The 18,240-nt window shown below is 41.8% G+C and overlaps 2 protein-coding genes across 2 annotated transcripts; both read left to right on the forward strand.

The window, feature by feature from the left end:
- The first annotated feature begins 10,784 nt into the window (after nucleotides 1-10,784).
- On the forward strand, nucleotides 10,785-12,000 carry LOC311011890 (forkhead box protein Q1-like). The gene has a single exon (XM_084007082.1). The coding sequence runs from the start codon at nucleotides 10,948-10,950 to the stop codon at nucleotides 11,728-11,730; it is 783 nt and encodes a 260-aa protein (XP_083863208.1). The 5' UTR covers nucleotides 10,785-10,947; the 3' UTR covers nucleotides 11,731-12,000.
- Nucleotides 12,001-13,342: 1,342 nt separating this feature from the next.
- On the forward strand, nucleotides 13,343-16,471 carry LOC311012340 (forkhead box protein F2-like). Its single transcript, XM_084007751.1, has 2 exons — nucleotides 13,343-14,597; nucleotides 15,950-16,471. Exons 1-2 carry the CDS (start codon nucleotides 13,649-13,651, stop codon nucleotides 16,105-16,107), a joined length of 1,107 nt encoding a protein of 368 aa, XP_083863877.1. The 5' UTR covers nucleotides 13,343-13,648; the 3' UTR covers nucleotides 16,108-16,471.
- The last annotated feature ends 1,769 nt before the right edge of the window (nucleotides 16,472-18,240 follow it).

Below are 18,240 nucleotides of genomic sequence, written 5' to 3' on the forward strand. Positions count from 1 at the left end.
GACCGTTTGCTATTAGCACAAAATGTTCACGTCAAAGTTAAAGATTTTTTCAAATTTCCTCACCCTCAAGTGAATCAAATTATTGTGTTGATGCCACTGAAATCAACTCATTTGCTGCAACATTTCAGCATGTAAAATGCCACTTGACCAGAACTTTAAAAGGGCTGGATTTGACAGGTGAAGGATAACAATGAACTCAAATTAAAAGTTAGACACTCTTCAAAGTGGACCAGTACAAGCCTTTGTTGAGAAACCTTCATTCTGACAAAGTCTGACGAGACTTGTCATTCCTATTTACGCTAGTCGGATTCCAGCTCACCATGATTCTGGGTGCAATTCACATCGTTCTCTCATCTGGTTTGAGCCTTACCCACATGAATCATGCCTAGACTTGGCTCCTTTTCAATCACTCATGTTCACCAGTCATAATCAGGAATGTTTATATGGAAACTTGATTTATGCCTCTTTATCTGATGTTCGGATAGATGAGGAATGATTCATGAAACGGGGTGGAGCCGAGTCTCTCACGCACCTTTTCTGGCGTGGGCTGATTGTCCTTTGCAAGATTCTGTGAAAGCCATGCCCAGACAGCCTTAACGGCTTGACCTTAGACTTTGGATGCAACCGCTATTCATCTGCAGAGAAACAAAAACACATAAGCTGTTGCCATGGCCTCAGGGTTAGCCTGTATCAAATTGAAGGAATCATTAATAACCCAGTCATAACTATACGGTGAAACCAGCTTTTAAACGGCAGCAATCATCGCTGATGACTTCAAGCGCCGTGCAAGTGATTTTAATCTCCCTCAGATCTGCGAACCTGGGAACAACAGAAGAGATCATATTTCAAGCACAGTTTACATTCTCTTCATTGTAGACATACCACACACCGAGACGTATACTACTTTCGCTGCAGAGCGACAGAATCCATTTCTTGGGTTCACACAGATGAATCATGTCCTGCTCTCATAATGTAATAGGGGTTAAGGGTAAGGGTTATTATTCCTCAGTTCTTTAGAATTGTTATTGTGATGAATCCTGACTCCCTTCTCCTGAATTACGTCTCTACTTTGTTGTGCGTTGTATTAAAACGCTTCATTAGAGAATTTCTTCAAAAACAAAAATGTGTGCGTGAAATGGGTGAGACATCTGGATGAGTGACATTCTTTTAAATGTATGTTGACGCCATCTGATGGGTTTCCAAAGGTTATGACGAAGATAACGACGATGAGAGACAGTAACAAATGTTGAGGCTGATATATAATATAATATATCCTCAAATCTGAACGATGCTGAAAAGACTGCTCAGGTGGCACGTACTTCAAAAGTAAGTACATCGCTTCTTCATCCTCTCTTTGTCTTTCTATTTGTCTGCCATCCTAATGTGTGAATGATAACTCTCTTGCAAATATTTGGTGTGTGACCTGCCTCATATTGACTCTTGGGAAAACCTCTGTGTACACAAACAACTCAGGGTTGCTATTGGAGACAATCTTTTTTTTCTTTCAGTCCTTACATTGAATGACAGCTGGTTGTTAATTCTAAATGGGAATCAAACCTATCAATTACTCCTTTCTGGATGCAAATACGTTAGAATATACCTCACGTCAAAAAATGTCCAAGCCATGTTCACACCGTCTGACATTGCACCCCAATTAGACAAATCTGGGTAATCTGTCTTTGTTGGATGCCACATCCCTATTCCTGAAATACCACACATGCACATATGACGGGGGAGGGGGCCCTGGGCTGGTTCGACATTGCATCACACAACAAAACAATAGAGTAAGGGTGGCGTATGTGTGGTGACTTGGGGTGGAAAGTGTTGGGGGAGGGGGAGGCTTGGGGGCCTTGGGCCCCGCAGCATCTCTCCTTGACGTCATATCGTGGAACGCCAGAGACCTGGGAATGGGCAGAGACCTACTTACGCTGTACCTGAGGCCTTAAGAAACAATTCATTATTATTGTTATTATTATTATTATTATTATTATTATTATTATTATTACTACTACTACAACTAGTACTACACCTGCTACAGCTACTATTATTAGTTTTATTATTTTTTTTACTAAAGTTATAACTGTTATACATTTCTAGAGGTTTTAATTCATTCATTCATTCATTCATATACTTCCACTTGCACGCACATACGAACAAACAAACACACACACACACCGTGTGCCCCCTTCCTTTTTATTATTTATTGTTTTTGTTTGTTGGTATGCTATATGTTGTTTGTTTCTGTGTTTCCGGTTCTTGTGTACCGTGGTATTTCGTATTTGACAACATTGCTTGTAAACACCTACACCTGACATATTATTGTTTTCATTGCACAAGCCATAGTTGCCTTCGTTCCACTAACTCAGTGTGTATTTTTGAATCATAACATCCTGTAAAACCATGACATAATGGTGTTATTGCATGTCATCAGCACAGTTTACTGTCACTGATCCAAGTCAGCTGTGGAAACTTTGTACTTAACTCAAATCATGGAAATGCCAAGTTAGCAAATCAGTGGATTGTTTCCGGTTTGCGACATCTACTTCTACTCTCGGATCATAGCCATGCAGTGGAAAGCCCCAACTTCTGACCAAATATTCTGTAGGCCAGGTTGCCTACTCCAAACCAAATTTGACCATTAACAAAAGTATTGACATTTCTCTCAAACAAATGTCTCTATCGATAGATGTTGAGATATTTCTCTGAGTAATGAAAATAATTAACTAGCTGCTGGTGCTCCATGAAAAGTTTGAGGATATCTACATTCTGTTGGATTGATCCTCTGGGGACCATGAATAAAATAGTCATAGCAACTCATTCAATAGCTATCGTGCTATTTCAATCTGCAGCACACTGTTGGAGCGACCGCTTGGTCAATATTGCCAAGACTAGAGCCTCGAGCAAGAAAATGGTCTGATGGTCTGGTGTCTGGAGTCTCTGCGACTGGGGCCAGGTCTACAGCTAACGCTGAACAGTGCTGAGTTGATGCAGCTCCCAAGATTGTTACCCATCTTGGGATGGCAGGCAGGAGCAGGCCAATTCACCTTCAGGAGAATTTGTGTGTCATAACATAACACACTGTCATAAAAGATCCATTACTGCTGTCAGCATGACAGCGCGAGGAGTCGGCGCGCATGCCGACGGTAACGCGCGCCCACGCACTCGTCAAACGTTGCTGTAAACATTCCCCAATCCACAGACATCACGAGTAAACTCACACCAGGCTTTGAGGCATTGTGCTGAGCTGAGGTCCAGCTGAGAGAACAGATCCAGAACAGGTCTGGAAGCGTGTGGCTTGGAAATAAATATCATTAAACTCAGCTGTCAGATTGCATTTGGCTCTGCTGAGCATGCCGCCATCCATAAGAGCTTGGCTGTCCTCCACGCAAGAGCTGCTTTTCTCTCTTTTTCCCCCTTTGAAACACACACACACGCACACACACACACACACACACACACACACACACGCACATTCGGACCACCTGGGAGATCTGTTTATGGATTCCGGCAGAGACCACACGAGAAACAGACGTTGCTTTTATTTCACTTTGAGCTCAAAAGATCTAAATAGCCTCATTCATTTAAATCCAAAACGTCGTTTTGCCATTGTGGAACAGGGATTACAGAATCATGCTACGATCACAGACAAAGACCTGCTGGTGTAAGCAAGCACAGACACACACACACACACACACACACACACACACACACACACACACACACACACACACACACACACATTGGGGCAGAGTTACTGGTCTGTAGCTTAATGCACGATAGTACGTATTTTATCTACCTTGACTTTTTTTTTTAATAGAGATGAGGCAATCGCGTTATGTACGACAACCCTGGTAACCAAAGCAACAAATCTATAATATAGCAACCAAACACTAAAAATAAATGGGAAGATAAGCATTATGATTAGCCTGGATCCACAGTACATTAAATCTTCTTGACAAGGTAGCGTTGCCCTCTGATTGACTTGGATCTAAGTAGGTGTAAATAAGGTGTGTGGTGGTAAACTTGTGTCGGTTTCGTGCAAAGCCAACATTTTACAGGCACTCTGAAGGGAGTTCCTCCTTCCATTTGCACGCAGGGCCTTTTGTTGTCTACGCTGGAAGCATTTTTTTTCTCCCCTGCCTTCTTTTCTCTCATTTGAAAATAACCCAAACAGGTCCTGTAGACGTAGTAACGGTGATATTATCTAAGCATACTTCACCTGAAGGGGATCCCATCACACAGACTTTTTTTTTCTCTTTCCCCTGCCAGCACAAATGACGCCTGGAGGCCTGAAGGCAGGCAAAACAAGTTGAGCACAGTCATGGCAGGCTAAGCCAAAAGCTTTTTAGGTTCTTTTTTTAACAGGTTGCTGTAAATAGTAATCTTGCCTGGTTGACACACAGACAAGCGTCAGGACCTTAAAGGTTCGTACATATTAAATGATGTTGCAGGGCATGAAAGAACAATTCAATTTTATTTTAAAAGATCACAATTCAAGTTTCGTGAGGCCGCTAAAGTGGTCAGTGTGTTAAAAGTTTGACTTGAAATACAGCGTGATTGAAATGTTGATCGGTATCAGAACTCCCATCAAGATCCCACATGTGGATTTACGAAAGCAGCCTTTAAATGTTTAGGCACAGAGCAGCAGAGCATGGCCTCACGCAACTGTTGTCCTAGCAGATAAAGGCAGATTTCTGGTCAGTAGTCATGCTAGCGTATGGACTTGGTCGGAACAAGAAAAGAATGTACATTTAAAAAGCAGCGTTGAAGCTACTTTGGTACAAACATTTTAAACCAGATATTCTTTTGTCCACGTGGAAGTCCTCTAGAAAGCAAGCCTTGTTTTTTTTCTGGAAATCCCAAATGAGTAAGAAATCTGGGAACAAAATGTATCAACATTTGTGATCCTAGTGTCTCACGTTGCAAAAACAAGTGAGGTCAAATGTGCAGATTGTGCAACGTTGTACGTTGAAGTTACGAAGTCCCAGATTAAAGAAATAAAGCACTGCAGGTCTCTCAGTTTCCAACGAGGAACACCATAATGCTTCTACTGTCTGCTTTGCATTGGTTCCTCTGGGTCGCTGCCGTGTCACTTTGAAGACAAGTCGCCCTGATCAGAGAGAGAAATAAGGGCAAATTGTTCAGCTGTTTCAGAGCAACGGTTCAACCTCATCCTGCTTCCCCAGGAACTGCTGACATGGCAACATCTGACCAACATGACTGACTAGGAAAACAAACAGAAAAAGATCGCGTTGATGTCTTTAATAACTCAGGGTGTGGACTAATCAATATCCTCTTTCAGTTTACACAAGGCGCTCGTTGCACACTGCGTGCAAATAATCTGCCGTGTTAACCTTGATGGTTTAATTCTAAACTTCAGTGTGTCTTGCAGTTGGGCTTTGATCACTGCATGTGGCTTTAGCTTGCTTTATTTCATGTGATTGAATTTGACGGAATTGACCCATTGCCATGGCAACATGAGTTATGGAAAGAGGAAAGAGCGAACATGCCCATGCTTGTTTACAGCTTTGATTGTTTCTATTTTTGCTCCTGTGGTTCCATGTTCTGAAGGTTTGAGCGCGGAAGGAGACGGCAACGAGAAGGTATCCGGCCTGAAGACGGATTGAGGTTATTTGTAGGTGATGCTGATTCTGATGTCTCTCCCATGTAAACAATATGATGTGTGACAGCACAGCTTTAAAATGTAACATAATGCAAATGTGTAGAATACTTTGCTTAACAGTAATGTACTCAAATTTAGATCGGTGCATAAATATATTTTCAATTTGAAGTAACTTTTGGTTTTGCCTCCTTTTGTTGATTTACAGGAAAAAGGAAGGTCCATTAAAGGTTGAGTAGGTGATTCTATCCAGAAACACTTTTTGTTATATTCCTTGAAATCCTCGTAACATACCAATAGCAATGAATACATTAAATGCTCTGACATAAAAAAATATATAATCTGTGGCCATGGTAGGATTGTAAAAACCCCATCCAATCAAAAACCTCAAAAACCTGGTTGGCGTTCTGAGGGAGTGGCTTTGAACAGATGTCTGAACAAAGGGGGCCCTGCGATGCGTTCAAAGACAAAATCTCTGTGGTTTTTCTAAATGACTGACCCAACCTTTAAGGGAAAAAAAATGTGATTAAATTAAAAACTACTCAAATCTGTATTGCCTCCAAATGCTCATTAAAAACAAACATTCTAAGTACAAAGACAGCAGGTACATAATGATGAAACCTGCAGTGGAAAAAGTAATTACATACAGATTTTATTTAATATTTTTATGTTTTAAACTGTCACGTCTAGGGCGAGATAATAAATGTGCAAGAGCTGCTATACCTTACTATACCTTTTGTTTCTATTTCACAAACACCAAAATGTTGCGCCGACACTGCAAAACGGTGTATTGTTAAGAATACGTTTTGGACATTTTACATGAATGCGTTCCAAACAGTCGTGACTCATAGCAGTTTTCATCCTCAATCCTAAAACTAAACACTAAACTAAAATCTGGAAAGCGGATTCATTGAAGTCACTTGAATGCCTCCCTTGCGTAATCAGATTGAGATACGTATCTGGCCTTTCTCTCTACTGTGTAGTGTGCTGATGTTAACAGTTGTGTATCCCTGCTGCTTGTCAGTAACAGCTTATGAGACTCTGTCCACTCACGCTGTAGGCCTCAACACGCACCCCAGAACCCCGGAGAGAATAAATAGAGAGAGCATTTCTCCCAATGCTTTCACTGTCATCACTCCCATCGCCATGACGTTATATCCCCATTCAGTAAAAACGATTTTCCCATTTGCTAGATAAACTCCATCCCAACCCTCGCTGCTGCTCCTTCTTTGGCTGTTTACCCCAATTTCCTTTTTATTGTCTAAACATGAAAAACTATTTAATATTTAAAATGATAAAAGTGTTAGATGACCTCCATGAAGTGTACAAAACAGTGTTTGATAGTACAGTGAAGAAGAGGGACATGCAGGAAAAAGCATTTGTATTTCTTTCCTTCTCCGCCTGCAGACAAGCCCGCTTAAAAAAATCTTTACTGCTTCTTCGATACATTTTTTTCTTCACATTTGTTTGGCAGCTCTTTGGCTTTACCTCCGAAGTAACGAGACCAAAATAGAAACTTCCCAAACCGGCAACAGGCAGGGGCCTGCTTTCATTCCTTCTTCCATTGCTGCGTCTCCCATCGTGACAGAACTTGAACTTTGTTAACTGTCATCTTCTAATGTGTGTCTCAGACATCACCAATATTTAAGCATATAAAAGAGTACTTACAAAGACTAAACTTGCAAAAAAAATAGTCACATAAATGTGATAAAATACAGTGTTTCAGATGCTTAAAGGTGAATGTGTGTATTTGAAGGGCGGGATACGAATGAAGAAGCGTGTGAAGCCAAATGGAGACACAGACCGATGATGACTAAGAACATGTTTGTACAAAACCATAATGCTCCAGTTAAATACTGAGAAGGTGGTTTCAAAACAGAGCTGTCAAAATACTATAATTAGCAGATGATGAAATATTTTGGAGGTGCTATGTATTGTACGACAGTTAACATGCGGCTGCCATAAATAGCATAGAAGAATGCCTGGAATCAACATTTCTATTTTGAACGTGTGAATACATCCATCACTCTAAAGCCAATCAGGGATCTTTAGGTGTCTCAATGGATCTGCTGCCTCGCACGCAAAGGCTGTGTTTGTATAGGGAACGAGACACACACACACAGACACACACACACACACACACAAGCCTCGAGGAGTTATGCAAACTGAATCCTGTCAGGTTGACATCTTCACAGGGTTATTTTTAGACATTTTGTGGAATCTGCAACAGTTTATATTTTACATTTCTAAAATACTTAGCTGGATGTAAATATTTTTTAAAGACCTTAAAAAATGTGTCATAATCTGTCCTGCTAAGACAACCAATAAATTCTACAGAGATTCAAATAAACGTTACTGTTTCATATTTACTGAAATGCACATGAAAATAAACTAAAAACCATAATACACTAAGTGGGAAAAGTACCAATACATGATCACACAAATCCAGTTAGGCCGGATTAAATATGTGTATATTTTCTTAATGTACTGTAAATACAAGATAGGAACCAGCTTGTAAAGAACCAGAAGTGTTTAATTCCAATAATGTCCAATGTCACAAGCATTTTCAAAGCCTCGTCTGTGCCTGTGATTTATGAGGTTCATAAATCATCGATGCATCAGTTTATGATTGATTGAAGGCTTATGAACAGAGGACTGCACCAACAAACCACTGCATTAATAACAATTGTCTTTGCACTTCACTCATTGCGACACATCAAAACAAACAGTTGGATCCGAAATTTCTAAATCAGTTTCAATGAAATACGAAGCTTTTCTGGACAGTGAGCTGAGTTTGCAGAGATTGATGCCATTATTTCATTGTGTCGTTATTCACGCTGCACTTTTAAGGTTTTCCATTTCCACGTCTTACAGGTGTGCACTTTAAAACTGAGTTTAAATGAAAACTGAAACATCTTATCTGATCGTGCTGCTGAAAGGCGACACATCGTGATCTAATGTGCTCGTAATTCTCCCAGCGCTGATCTTGACAGACAGTCAGAGAAAAGTGTGAGACCATAAGAGCCTCTAGTTTAGATCATCTATGGCAGTGAGTCACTGGAGAGTGTGACAAAAAACTTAACATGAGGGAAACTATGACAATCGTCACATGCAAACATATAGCCTACCTGAAATTTGGCATCAAATCCAAAGCTGTGATGATCAATAAATGATTAACTAATACTTTAAAGCTTTGTTATAAGCAGTTACTTATTTGAGGTTTACAAAACGGTACGGTGGGTTTTGTAAAGACTCAACATTGTTATAAATGTTGATAATCCATTAATAAATCGGCTTCTCGCTTTTTAAATATGCCATAAAGTCTGTTGATATCGGTGTTAATAAGCAGAGGTGGGAAGTCACAAAGTACAAATACTTACTGTACTTCAGTAGAACTTTCAGGTATTTGACCTTTACGTGAGTATTTATTTTCTGAGACCTTTTTGTTTGTACTCCCTACATTTAAAAACAACAGTTTTAATGCATTTGAGGGTAATTATTGTAATAATTGAATTACCAGTAGAAAGTTCCTTCGTAGGGAGTACATCTCAGAGTCAGGACGTTTCCACTTTTACTTGAGTAAATAAGTTGAATCAGTACTTTAACCAGAGTCTTTTTGAACACAAGTATCTGTACTTCTACTTTTGACACCTCTATTAATAAGTAAAAAAACAATATTTACCAAGCATGTCAAAAGGTCAAATGTCAAACTGTCAAATTAGCAGTGAATTATTTTCACTTTTAATGAAGCTCTTCGTTACTGATTTGAGGGTCCCTTATTTGAAAGGGTTCCTTTTGTCCATCATTCCCCTGTGGCAGTACGAGGCACATATTCCTCTGTGTTTAGAGCCGTTATTAAGCAGATCCTCATGTCCACAAGAGCACAAAGACACACGGCGCCCCCACAAGCCGCTTGAGCTCTTGCCATTGTGTGATTGGCTCACAGGAATCCATCTTTCACATGCCAACCTTTCAAAACAGCGACTTCACCCTGGCCTGGGTGTCACTGACAACACGAGCAGATGACCGCCTTGCGAATGAAAACATCCACCACCAGCACAAACATGTGTATAACTTACACGCCAAAAGAACAGCTATGGACCTGCAGTTTGCACAAACACGAGCATTAAAAGCATGTGGTGTGATGTCAACATTGGTTTCCAGGTGACGTATGGGGTTATTATTTTTTCCATTTGTCTATTTGGCGACAGCGTTGCAGAACAACCAATGAAACCAGTGATTTGTACGGATAATTTGCAGGAACAAAGACCACCAATTATACAGGTCGTTGGAGTTCAACGTGACTGCCGGATGAACCCGAGGGGAGTGAGTGGGTGGAAAACATATCCAAGCGAAAAATGCTAATGAAACACTGACATTAGCTATTAAAGTCGTGATATATAGCAGTATCTTCAGTGGATGCGTTCCCCTGTTGGCCTTGTTGTCATAATTGCACTGTCTCCTTGGAATCGCATCACAAGTGTGTCTCAAGGTGGTTCGTACCTAAAGAAAATAAATCAAAACAAATGATTTCTTAGGTGAATCCATCCTTGGCACTGAGAAAGAGGAAGGACGAGACCCGCTGTTTGTTTTAAGAGGGAGAAACACAATAACAATGGTTTCTATGTGGGCTGGCGGGTTGGAATGAACACTTCACTCACTGGAGTGTTTGGATGTGAGAGATCTTGAGAGCATGTGAGGCACATGGAGCATCTATTGATTTTCACTTAAATTTTCACTTTAATTAGAATGCAAATAATTCCATCCATCAAAGTTTTGGGCTGAAGTGTTGCCTGAAAAACTGCCTGACAAATGACACCTGCAGGCACGCACCACGCCTTCACATACAAAGGAAACTCACGCCACCTGGTTGTCTCAGGTGAAATACTCCCAAGGTGTCCGCAGATCACATTTCACAGGTGAGAAAGCGATAAAACCGACACCGGATGGTGTTTTCAGTGAATGTCACCGTGACTAGAGTGCGTGTTAATTGGAAATGTTGATTATGATCACGCACTTTTATTAAAGCCCATCACGCACGCAATGCGAACATCTTTTGTGCCAATCTTTTTGAAAATCTTTTTGACTCCGCCCTCTGGGGTTGGTCCCGAGGTGAGCCCGGTTATAAACAGCTGCTCGCACAGATTTGTAGGTGAGACTTCAGTACTCTCGCAGGTATGATAGCTAAGCAGGACTTCACCGGATTCCTCTCAAAGCACCGCGCGTCTTGACGCACGCCAAGATCCGGACTTTTACGCGGAGAGCATCTTGGATAGATTTCATATAAAGAAAAAAGAAAAGAAAAAAGAAAGACTTCATCAAAGAGGATGAAGTTAGAGGTGTTGTGTGGGAGCCACGATGACGTGAAGCGTTTCGAGGTGCCCCGTGATGCAGAGAGGAGCGCGCTCTCTCCTCTCGCTGTCGAGGAGGAGCTGGGCTCGGATGGGGACTGCGTGGCGCACAGCCCTCCTCCACCTGTCGCACCCTGCGCCAGCGCCAAGTCGAAGCCGTACACGCGGAGACCCAAGCCCCCGTTCTCGTACATCGCTCTGATCGCCATGGCCATCCGGGACTCCCCCTCCGGACGTCTGACGCTGGCGGAAATAAACGACTATCTGATGAAAAGGTTCCCGTTCTTCAGGGGCAGCTACACCGGCTGGAGGAACTCCGTTCGTCACAACCTGTCTCTGAACGACTGCTTTCTCAAGGTGCTCCGGGACCCATCCAGACCTTGGGGGAAGGACAATTACTGGATGCTCAACCCTCGCAGCGAATACACCTTCGCCGACGGAGTGTTCCGGCGCAGGAGGAAGCGCATTGATAAGAAGTGCAGCAGGGAGCCCGAGGTGTCCCAGGAGCCGCAGGGCGCGCAGCAGTCTACATCCGCGGCCAACACGACCGATTCACGGGTCAAGTTCACCAGCTCCTTCGCGATAGACAGCATCCTCAGCAAGCCGTTCAAGAGGGACTCCAACAGAGGACGTTTACCGCTCCACCCCGCCCTCACCTGGCCGACGATGCCTCATTTAAATACACCTGTCTCGCTGCCGTACCTCGCGTCAGCGTGCTGTATGGACTCCTGCGCATGTGCCACACGCCTGTTTTATTAGATGGTTTGAATAGAAAACATCACTGTGCACTTTTGATGGACACAGAGGACTTCAGTTGGATTGGACTTTTATTGTGGTGGCAAGATGTTACACTTTATTTTTGTACCTCTCAAAGCATTATCAAATTTGATCCTTTGTACATATTGTTTATTGAAAAAAATGTTACTGAACTGATGGACGTTTAGAAACCGTGTTTAAAATAAGCACGTTGACGGTGTGTCTCTTTCTTTCTGAACGTCTTTACAACAAAATAAACATGAATATAAGGATGGTCTGCGTTTTCTACTGCTGGAGCATGATTGCACATTCAATCAAATAAGGAGTCATTGGTTCTTGTGGAGACAAATTAGCACTGACACAATGAGTCATCTACACCTGAAGGAAATAATGGTTATCGGGGCGTGTGCACGTGACTGAACAATTCTTAGAGAGCCACTTTCTATTATGTGAAAGCATCATGCTTACATGACCTTTGCAGCCTTTTATGTTGCACATGTATTTTGTGGGGAAAAGTTAAGAGAGTTCTCCATGTTATTATTAATACATCATTACTTTTTATAAATTAATTGATTAGAAAAAAGATAATCCTACTGTAATAATAATAATAATAATAATAATAATAATAATAATATTAATAATAATAATAATAATAAAAATAATAATAAATAGATAATAATAATAATAATAATAATAATAATAATAATAATAATAATAGAATAGGCTACTAAATTAAATAAAAATAATAGCAATAAGAATGCAGCCTTGTGATACAAACACAAATGACCTTATAAGCATGTGCTTATGAAGTTGCCGGATAGAGGCAACCAGTATTTATGTTTTCTGTCTGGCGCTGCAAATAGCTGTCGCCTGAGTCGCCACACATGCGCAGGAAAAGGGTTTGTGCAAATAGTGCATCCTGAGCGAAACCAACTCTTATTCACAATAGGAAGAAATGTCTTCCGAGCTGGCCCATTCTTCTGAGGCTAGAAAGTCCGTTTCCTCTAAAGCAGCCGGGCATCCCAGACGCAGCAGGGCAGCAGGTTTGATGTGGCCTATGTTCCTTATTGTGGTGACTTGCTCTGGAAATGACACATACGCGCGTAAAACTCCACCGAGGCTCCGTAAACTTCACCCCAAATATATAGGAATATTGAATCACCTCGAGTCGATCCTGAAAACGTGATTCAGAGTTTCCAATCAGTAAATTCCTCCTGGGATGTAACCGCAGACTCCGAGAGCTAAACTGACACCTGTGCGCTACGTGTGTGGTACGTTTTGGCACGCTCTGATGGAAAAAGCATGCTTCCCCTCATGTCCTAAACCCCCGAACGGATCCCAAACAAATGATCACTGCAGGACTCCTTGCACAGAAGAGAGAAGTTCCTCCATGTGTCCAACTTTCATCGTGGTTTGCCAAATATGTCTGATAAATGCACTCGGGGGGTGTTTTGGAAAGTGAGTCGTGGGAGGAGATTTGTCTCACTCCACTGCGCAGTGTCCGGCTTCTAGTCTGGATCCTGGCCAGATGGGGAGGGAGTAGTTCCTGGCGATTTCTTGGAGGGATTTTGGGGGGGTGGGGGGTGGGGGGGAGAGAGGGGCAGAGAGAGATTTAAGAATTGATAGGTGGTCGAGTAGTGTTTGGCCGGGTGGATATGCGCAAGCAAAGTCGAGGAGCTTTATTTCCCCCTCTCTTGTGGGATTATTGCCAGCGATGGACAGAGAGAGGAAGAGGGGGAACGCGGCGGGGTGTTTCTGGATTTCCACGGTCATGAACGCGCAGAGCATCGCAAATGGACACTGACCTTTAAGTGATCGCATTAGACCATAAATGGCATTTGAGATATAAAAGAAAAAGTTAGCTGCTCGTGTGTTATAGAGCCCAGCAGGGGAAGGGATAAAAAAAAAATAATCCGCAACCATGACGACCGAGAGCTCAAAGCAACACTTGGATCCATCTAATCCTCGCTCCAGTCCAGCGGCTCTGCTGAGCGCGCAGCCGGTGATGGAGAGCGCGCACAGCCCAGCGCCCAAGTGGAAGAAGGGGAACTCGGGCTTGAGGCGCCCGGAGAAGCCTCCCTATTCCTACATCGCGCTCATCGTGATGGCGATCCAAAGCTCGCCCACCAAGAGGCTCACTTTGAGTGAAATCTACCAGTTCCTGCAGGCCCGCTTCCCTTTCTTCAGGGGCTCGTACCAGGGATGGAAGAACTCCGTCAGACACAACCTGTCTCTCAACGAGTGTTTCATCAAGCTGCCCAAAGGGCTCGGCAGACCCGGGAAGGGCCACTACTGGACCATCGACCCCAGCAGCGAGTTCATGTTCGAGGAGGGCTCCTTTCGTCGCAGACCGCGGGGCTTCCGTAGGAAATGCCAGGCTATGAAGCCGATGTACCGGATGATGAACGGCATCGGCTTCGGCGCGTCCATGCTGCCGCAGAACTTTGATTTCCAGCCGCCTTCGGGCTCGTTGTCGTGCCACAACAGCTACAACATAGACCTGATGGGTAATACGGTGTCAGCTGGATTCGAGGGTCTTGGAGGGGGGCATCACGTCTCACACATGTCACCGGGCTCCGGGTCATCGCACATGGCCGCGTGTCAGGTGGCCTCTACTGCGGACTATTGCCCGGACAGCAGCAGCAGCCCCCTGCAGTCCTCCCCGGCGATGGTGGGCGCGTTGGACTGTCAGTCTCCGTATGCAAACGCAGCGTCGCACTGGAGCGCCCCCGGCGTGTCTTCGTACATCAAACAGCAGGCGCTGGCGTCGAGCAGTCCCACTCCTACTGCTCTGCACACGGGGATGCCATCGTACTCTCTGGAGCAAGGATACCTGCACCATAATGCGAGAGATTCCTCGGAGATTCCAGGTAGAGCACCGGATAGCTAGATACATATTATTTAAATAAATATATAATACATAAATAACATTTCCCACATGTGCACCATGACTCGTACGAAACGGAATGAACGTTAAATTGAGGGGTTATCAAATAAAAACAGAAGTCAATGCATACATTTTTCACATAATTTTTTTTTTCACAATATACATTCAATAGTATAATAATAATAAAGCTATAGATCTTTTCATAATGCTTTTCTATTTAATGAAGTTGCATTGAATGAGCATCTGCAATCTTGAGAATCCGTGTGTGACCTTAACCTAAACGTAAATTCAATTCGTAAACCACAGAAAAGACGAGCTCAAATACTTTATTGATCAGATTGTAACTTCAATTTAGTCCTGTTTTTTTATTTGTAATGTGCACACGTTAATGTACCTATATGGCCTTTTTCACTTTCAATTGCATCATGACTCTGACCCTCGTCAGAGGCCCCTGTGATGTAGAATGTATAAAAATGTTCACATTACAACACGATCACAAATAAAATGCTGTGGTAATTACCTGCGTGAAGAAGTAACGAAAAAGACTTTCAACATGACGTCACTAATATATACTCAACAATGACAAACAATGACTTTTATTAATTGAATCGCAGCTTCATTCGGCCTTGAACATGAGCCACAGCAGAATGACAGAATATTAACAGCAGAGGTGTTGTTGTCTTATTGCTTCATTGTGTTTTAACTCTTTTTTTCACGTTGTTCGTTGTCTTTTGATGCGCATAATACACACTTAAACAACTTCCCCTACAGCTTGAAACTGATGAGATAAGATAAAAAAAAAAAAAAGATCTCCAGAAGGGACAGTTGATGGCTTAACAGTGGAGAAAAAAAAAAAACGTGGCTGGTGTAAAACCTCCTCATACGTTTCTTGCTTCAAGACCTGCGCAGAATTTATAGCCTACCAAAATTATTTTTTGTTAGTCAAAAACGTGTTACTACAATTAATCAGCATTTGGGCCTCCAACTGCACATTTAATGAAGGCCTATAATGTAAAAAAGAAACCATCTATCAGTATGTTACTAAAAAAGTATATCAGACTATTGTCTATTAGAAATAAGAAATCTACGATCTCTATCACCAACTTTTGCATTATTGCCAAATAAAAAGATAAACATCAGAGGATCTTTCGCTACCCGGCAACCCAACAGTTGCTCTTATAAATGGTGTATTGATCCATGCAACTTTAGTACATTATTATTAATCAGAAATGGAGCTAAACATCTAAAAAATAAAATCACCTGCACATGTGAATAAAAACATATATTCATGCTGTTATCAGTTTGATTAAAAGACTGAGTGCTGTGTGTTTTCAGTGGGCCTGTCTCGGTACTCCAGCCACTCAGCTCCCGTGTGTGACAGGAAGGACTTCGTCTTGAACCTCCACCCGAGCACCGGCGGGTCCTACTACCACCAGCTCCACCACCACCACCACCAGAGCGTCTACCAGGACGTCAAGCCGTGCGTCATGTGACTAACCACCGCGGGCCGTCGTCGTTCCTCCCGACTCTCTGAACCCGGCACTTCTGTTTCCTTCCAGTCAGTGAACTTTGACCTGTGTTTTCATAACTGTTCCGTAATGGTTATGCTGAGGACTTGTTCTGCCACTCTCGTTCCATGTTCTGACTTCACACATTGATTTATGAATAAGCACTATCAAAATTTTTACTGACAAAATAAACAAATACGTACACCTGAATTCATCTTTATTCATGCACTTCATTTTGTGTCCCTGACTGCAGAGATCTGCTGATTTTCTGCAGCGGGACATTAAAGACATTTATTTTTTGAGGATGATTTGAAGGTGTGTTTTTTTTTTAGCAATAAACATTTTTTATACAGTCCTATCAGTTCTTCCATTGTAATTATTTCTATCTACTACAAGAAGATTAGTAGTTTTATTATTGTTGTTGTTATATCTACCCTAAATTACCTTAGATATGTTAAACCGAGCCGTTTCGATGGACCATTCTGGTGTCTGAATAGCGTATTTGATTTACATCAACAACAAAAAATAATTAAGGAAAAAAAAAAAATCACATTTCACATATAATAAATAGACCCCTTTCCCTCCGCATTGAGTACCATCTTTACTTCACATCATGTCTTCATTTCACACTGGAAAGTCGACGTTTGCACTTGATCAAGGATGTGGTATCGTTTTGATTAACACTAATCGAACGTTTTGGGTAGAAAAGACGAATTTAAATTATTTAAATGGGAGTAATCATAGTTTTATATATATATATATATATATATATATATCATAGTTAGAGAGAAAAAGAAAGAAGACAGACGGAGAGAGAGAGAGAGAGAGAGAGAGAGAGAGAGAGAGAGAGAGAGAGAGAGAGAGAGTTGTTGCCCGGCAACTGCTCAAAGACAAAAACAGTCAGACACTCAACCTCCCATAAATTCACAGCTTTTCTTTTTCACATTTCTTATTACAGATAAATCAAGCAAAGTATTGGGTATTAATGAGAGACCTTTCAAAAAAGAGGGCATGGTGCATTATGTTCGCTAGTTGTTTCTAGTCTTTGTGCTAAGCTAAGCTAACATAACATAAGCTTTTCATTTACTGTAGGCCTACACACTCTCATCTAACTCAGCAAGCAAATATGTACACAAACTGTTCTTTTAAAACTTCCTTGCATGTTCAAACAAAAAAAACCAATGTATTTTGTTCTTCATCAGCAACCAGCAATATGGTCTCTACAGAAAAATGTAGCTTGAGAGAAAGAGAGAAAGAGAGGGGGGGGGGGGGGCACTTGTTATAATACAACTCTGACCTGGAAACTGAGATATATAAACCCATCATTGTTGTTTGGTCATGTTGGTTTTCAGGTGACTCTACCGCCACCTCGTGGTTATTGGAGTCGCTGGGCTCTGCAGAACAAGTCAGTTGGTGATTTTCTCATTAGAATACAAAGCAAAGATGATTGATTTCGTTTTTCCACAAATACATCGGTTGGAGTGCAATGTGACTCGCTGTGATATACAGCTAACGCAACCAACGCCCAGGTGAGAGTCACTGGTTTGTAACCAGTATGCATGGAGATGATGTCGGTCATGTTGGACACGTTAGCAGCATAATTTCCAGCCCAGCTTTTAAGACATGAATAATGTTGCATTAAAATACTAGAAGCAGATTGAGTCTCCGCTGTCCAAGGTGCTGAAGGGCATGATCAATACATTTAAGCTTAATATACTATATATTATATGGTATATTAAGACATATTAAGAAATATATTCCTCAAGTCAGCATTTTAAAATCAAAATATACACAGAAACAAAAACAACAAAAAATGTTACACTGACTTTAAATACATTGTACTGTCAACTTTCTTCAACTTGCTGCTGCAAAACATGCATTCATTTTGTGATACTGAGGAGGTAAGTCTAAGGAAACATCACAGATGTTACATGAATTAAGCACTGGATCAAATTTCTGTCATCACATGAACATTTAGATTTCTGTCGGCACCAAGAGCCGGAGCACCATGCAGAGTTCCTACTGTAGGTTCATGGTGAGACACACATGGGGAAGAGCCTCCCATGACCCACTGAAATGTAATAATACATAACATTGCAACAAAAGTGAATAAGGAAT

The sequence above is a fragment of the Eutrigla gurnardus genome (genome assembly GCF_963514095.1).
Source record: "Eutrigla gurnardus genome assembly, chromosome: 4".
NCBI lineage: Eukaryota > Metazoa > Chordata > Actinopteri > Perciformes > Triglidae > Eutrigla > Eutrigla gurnardus.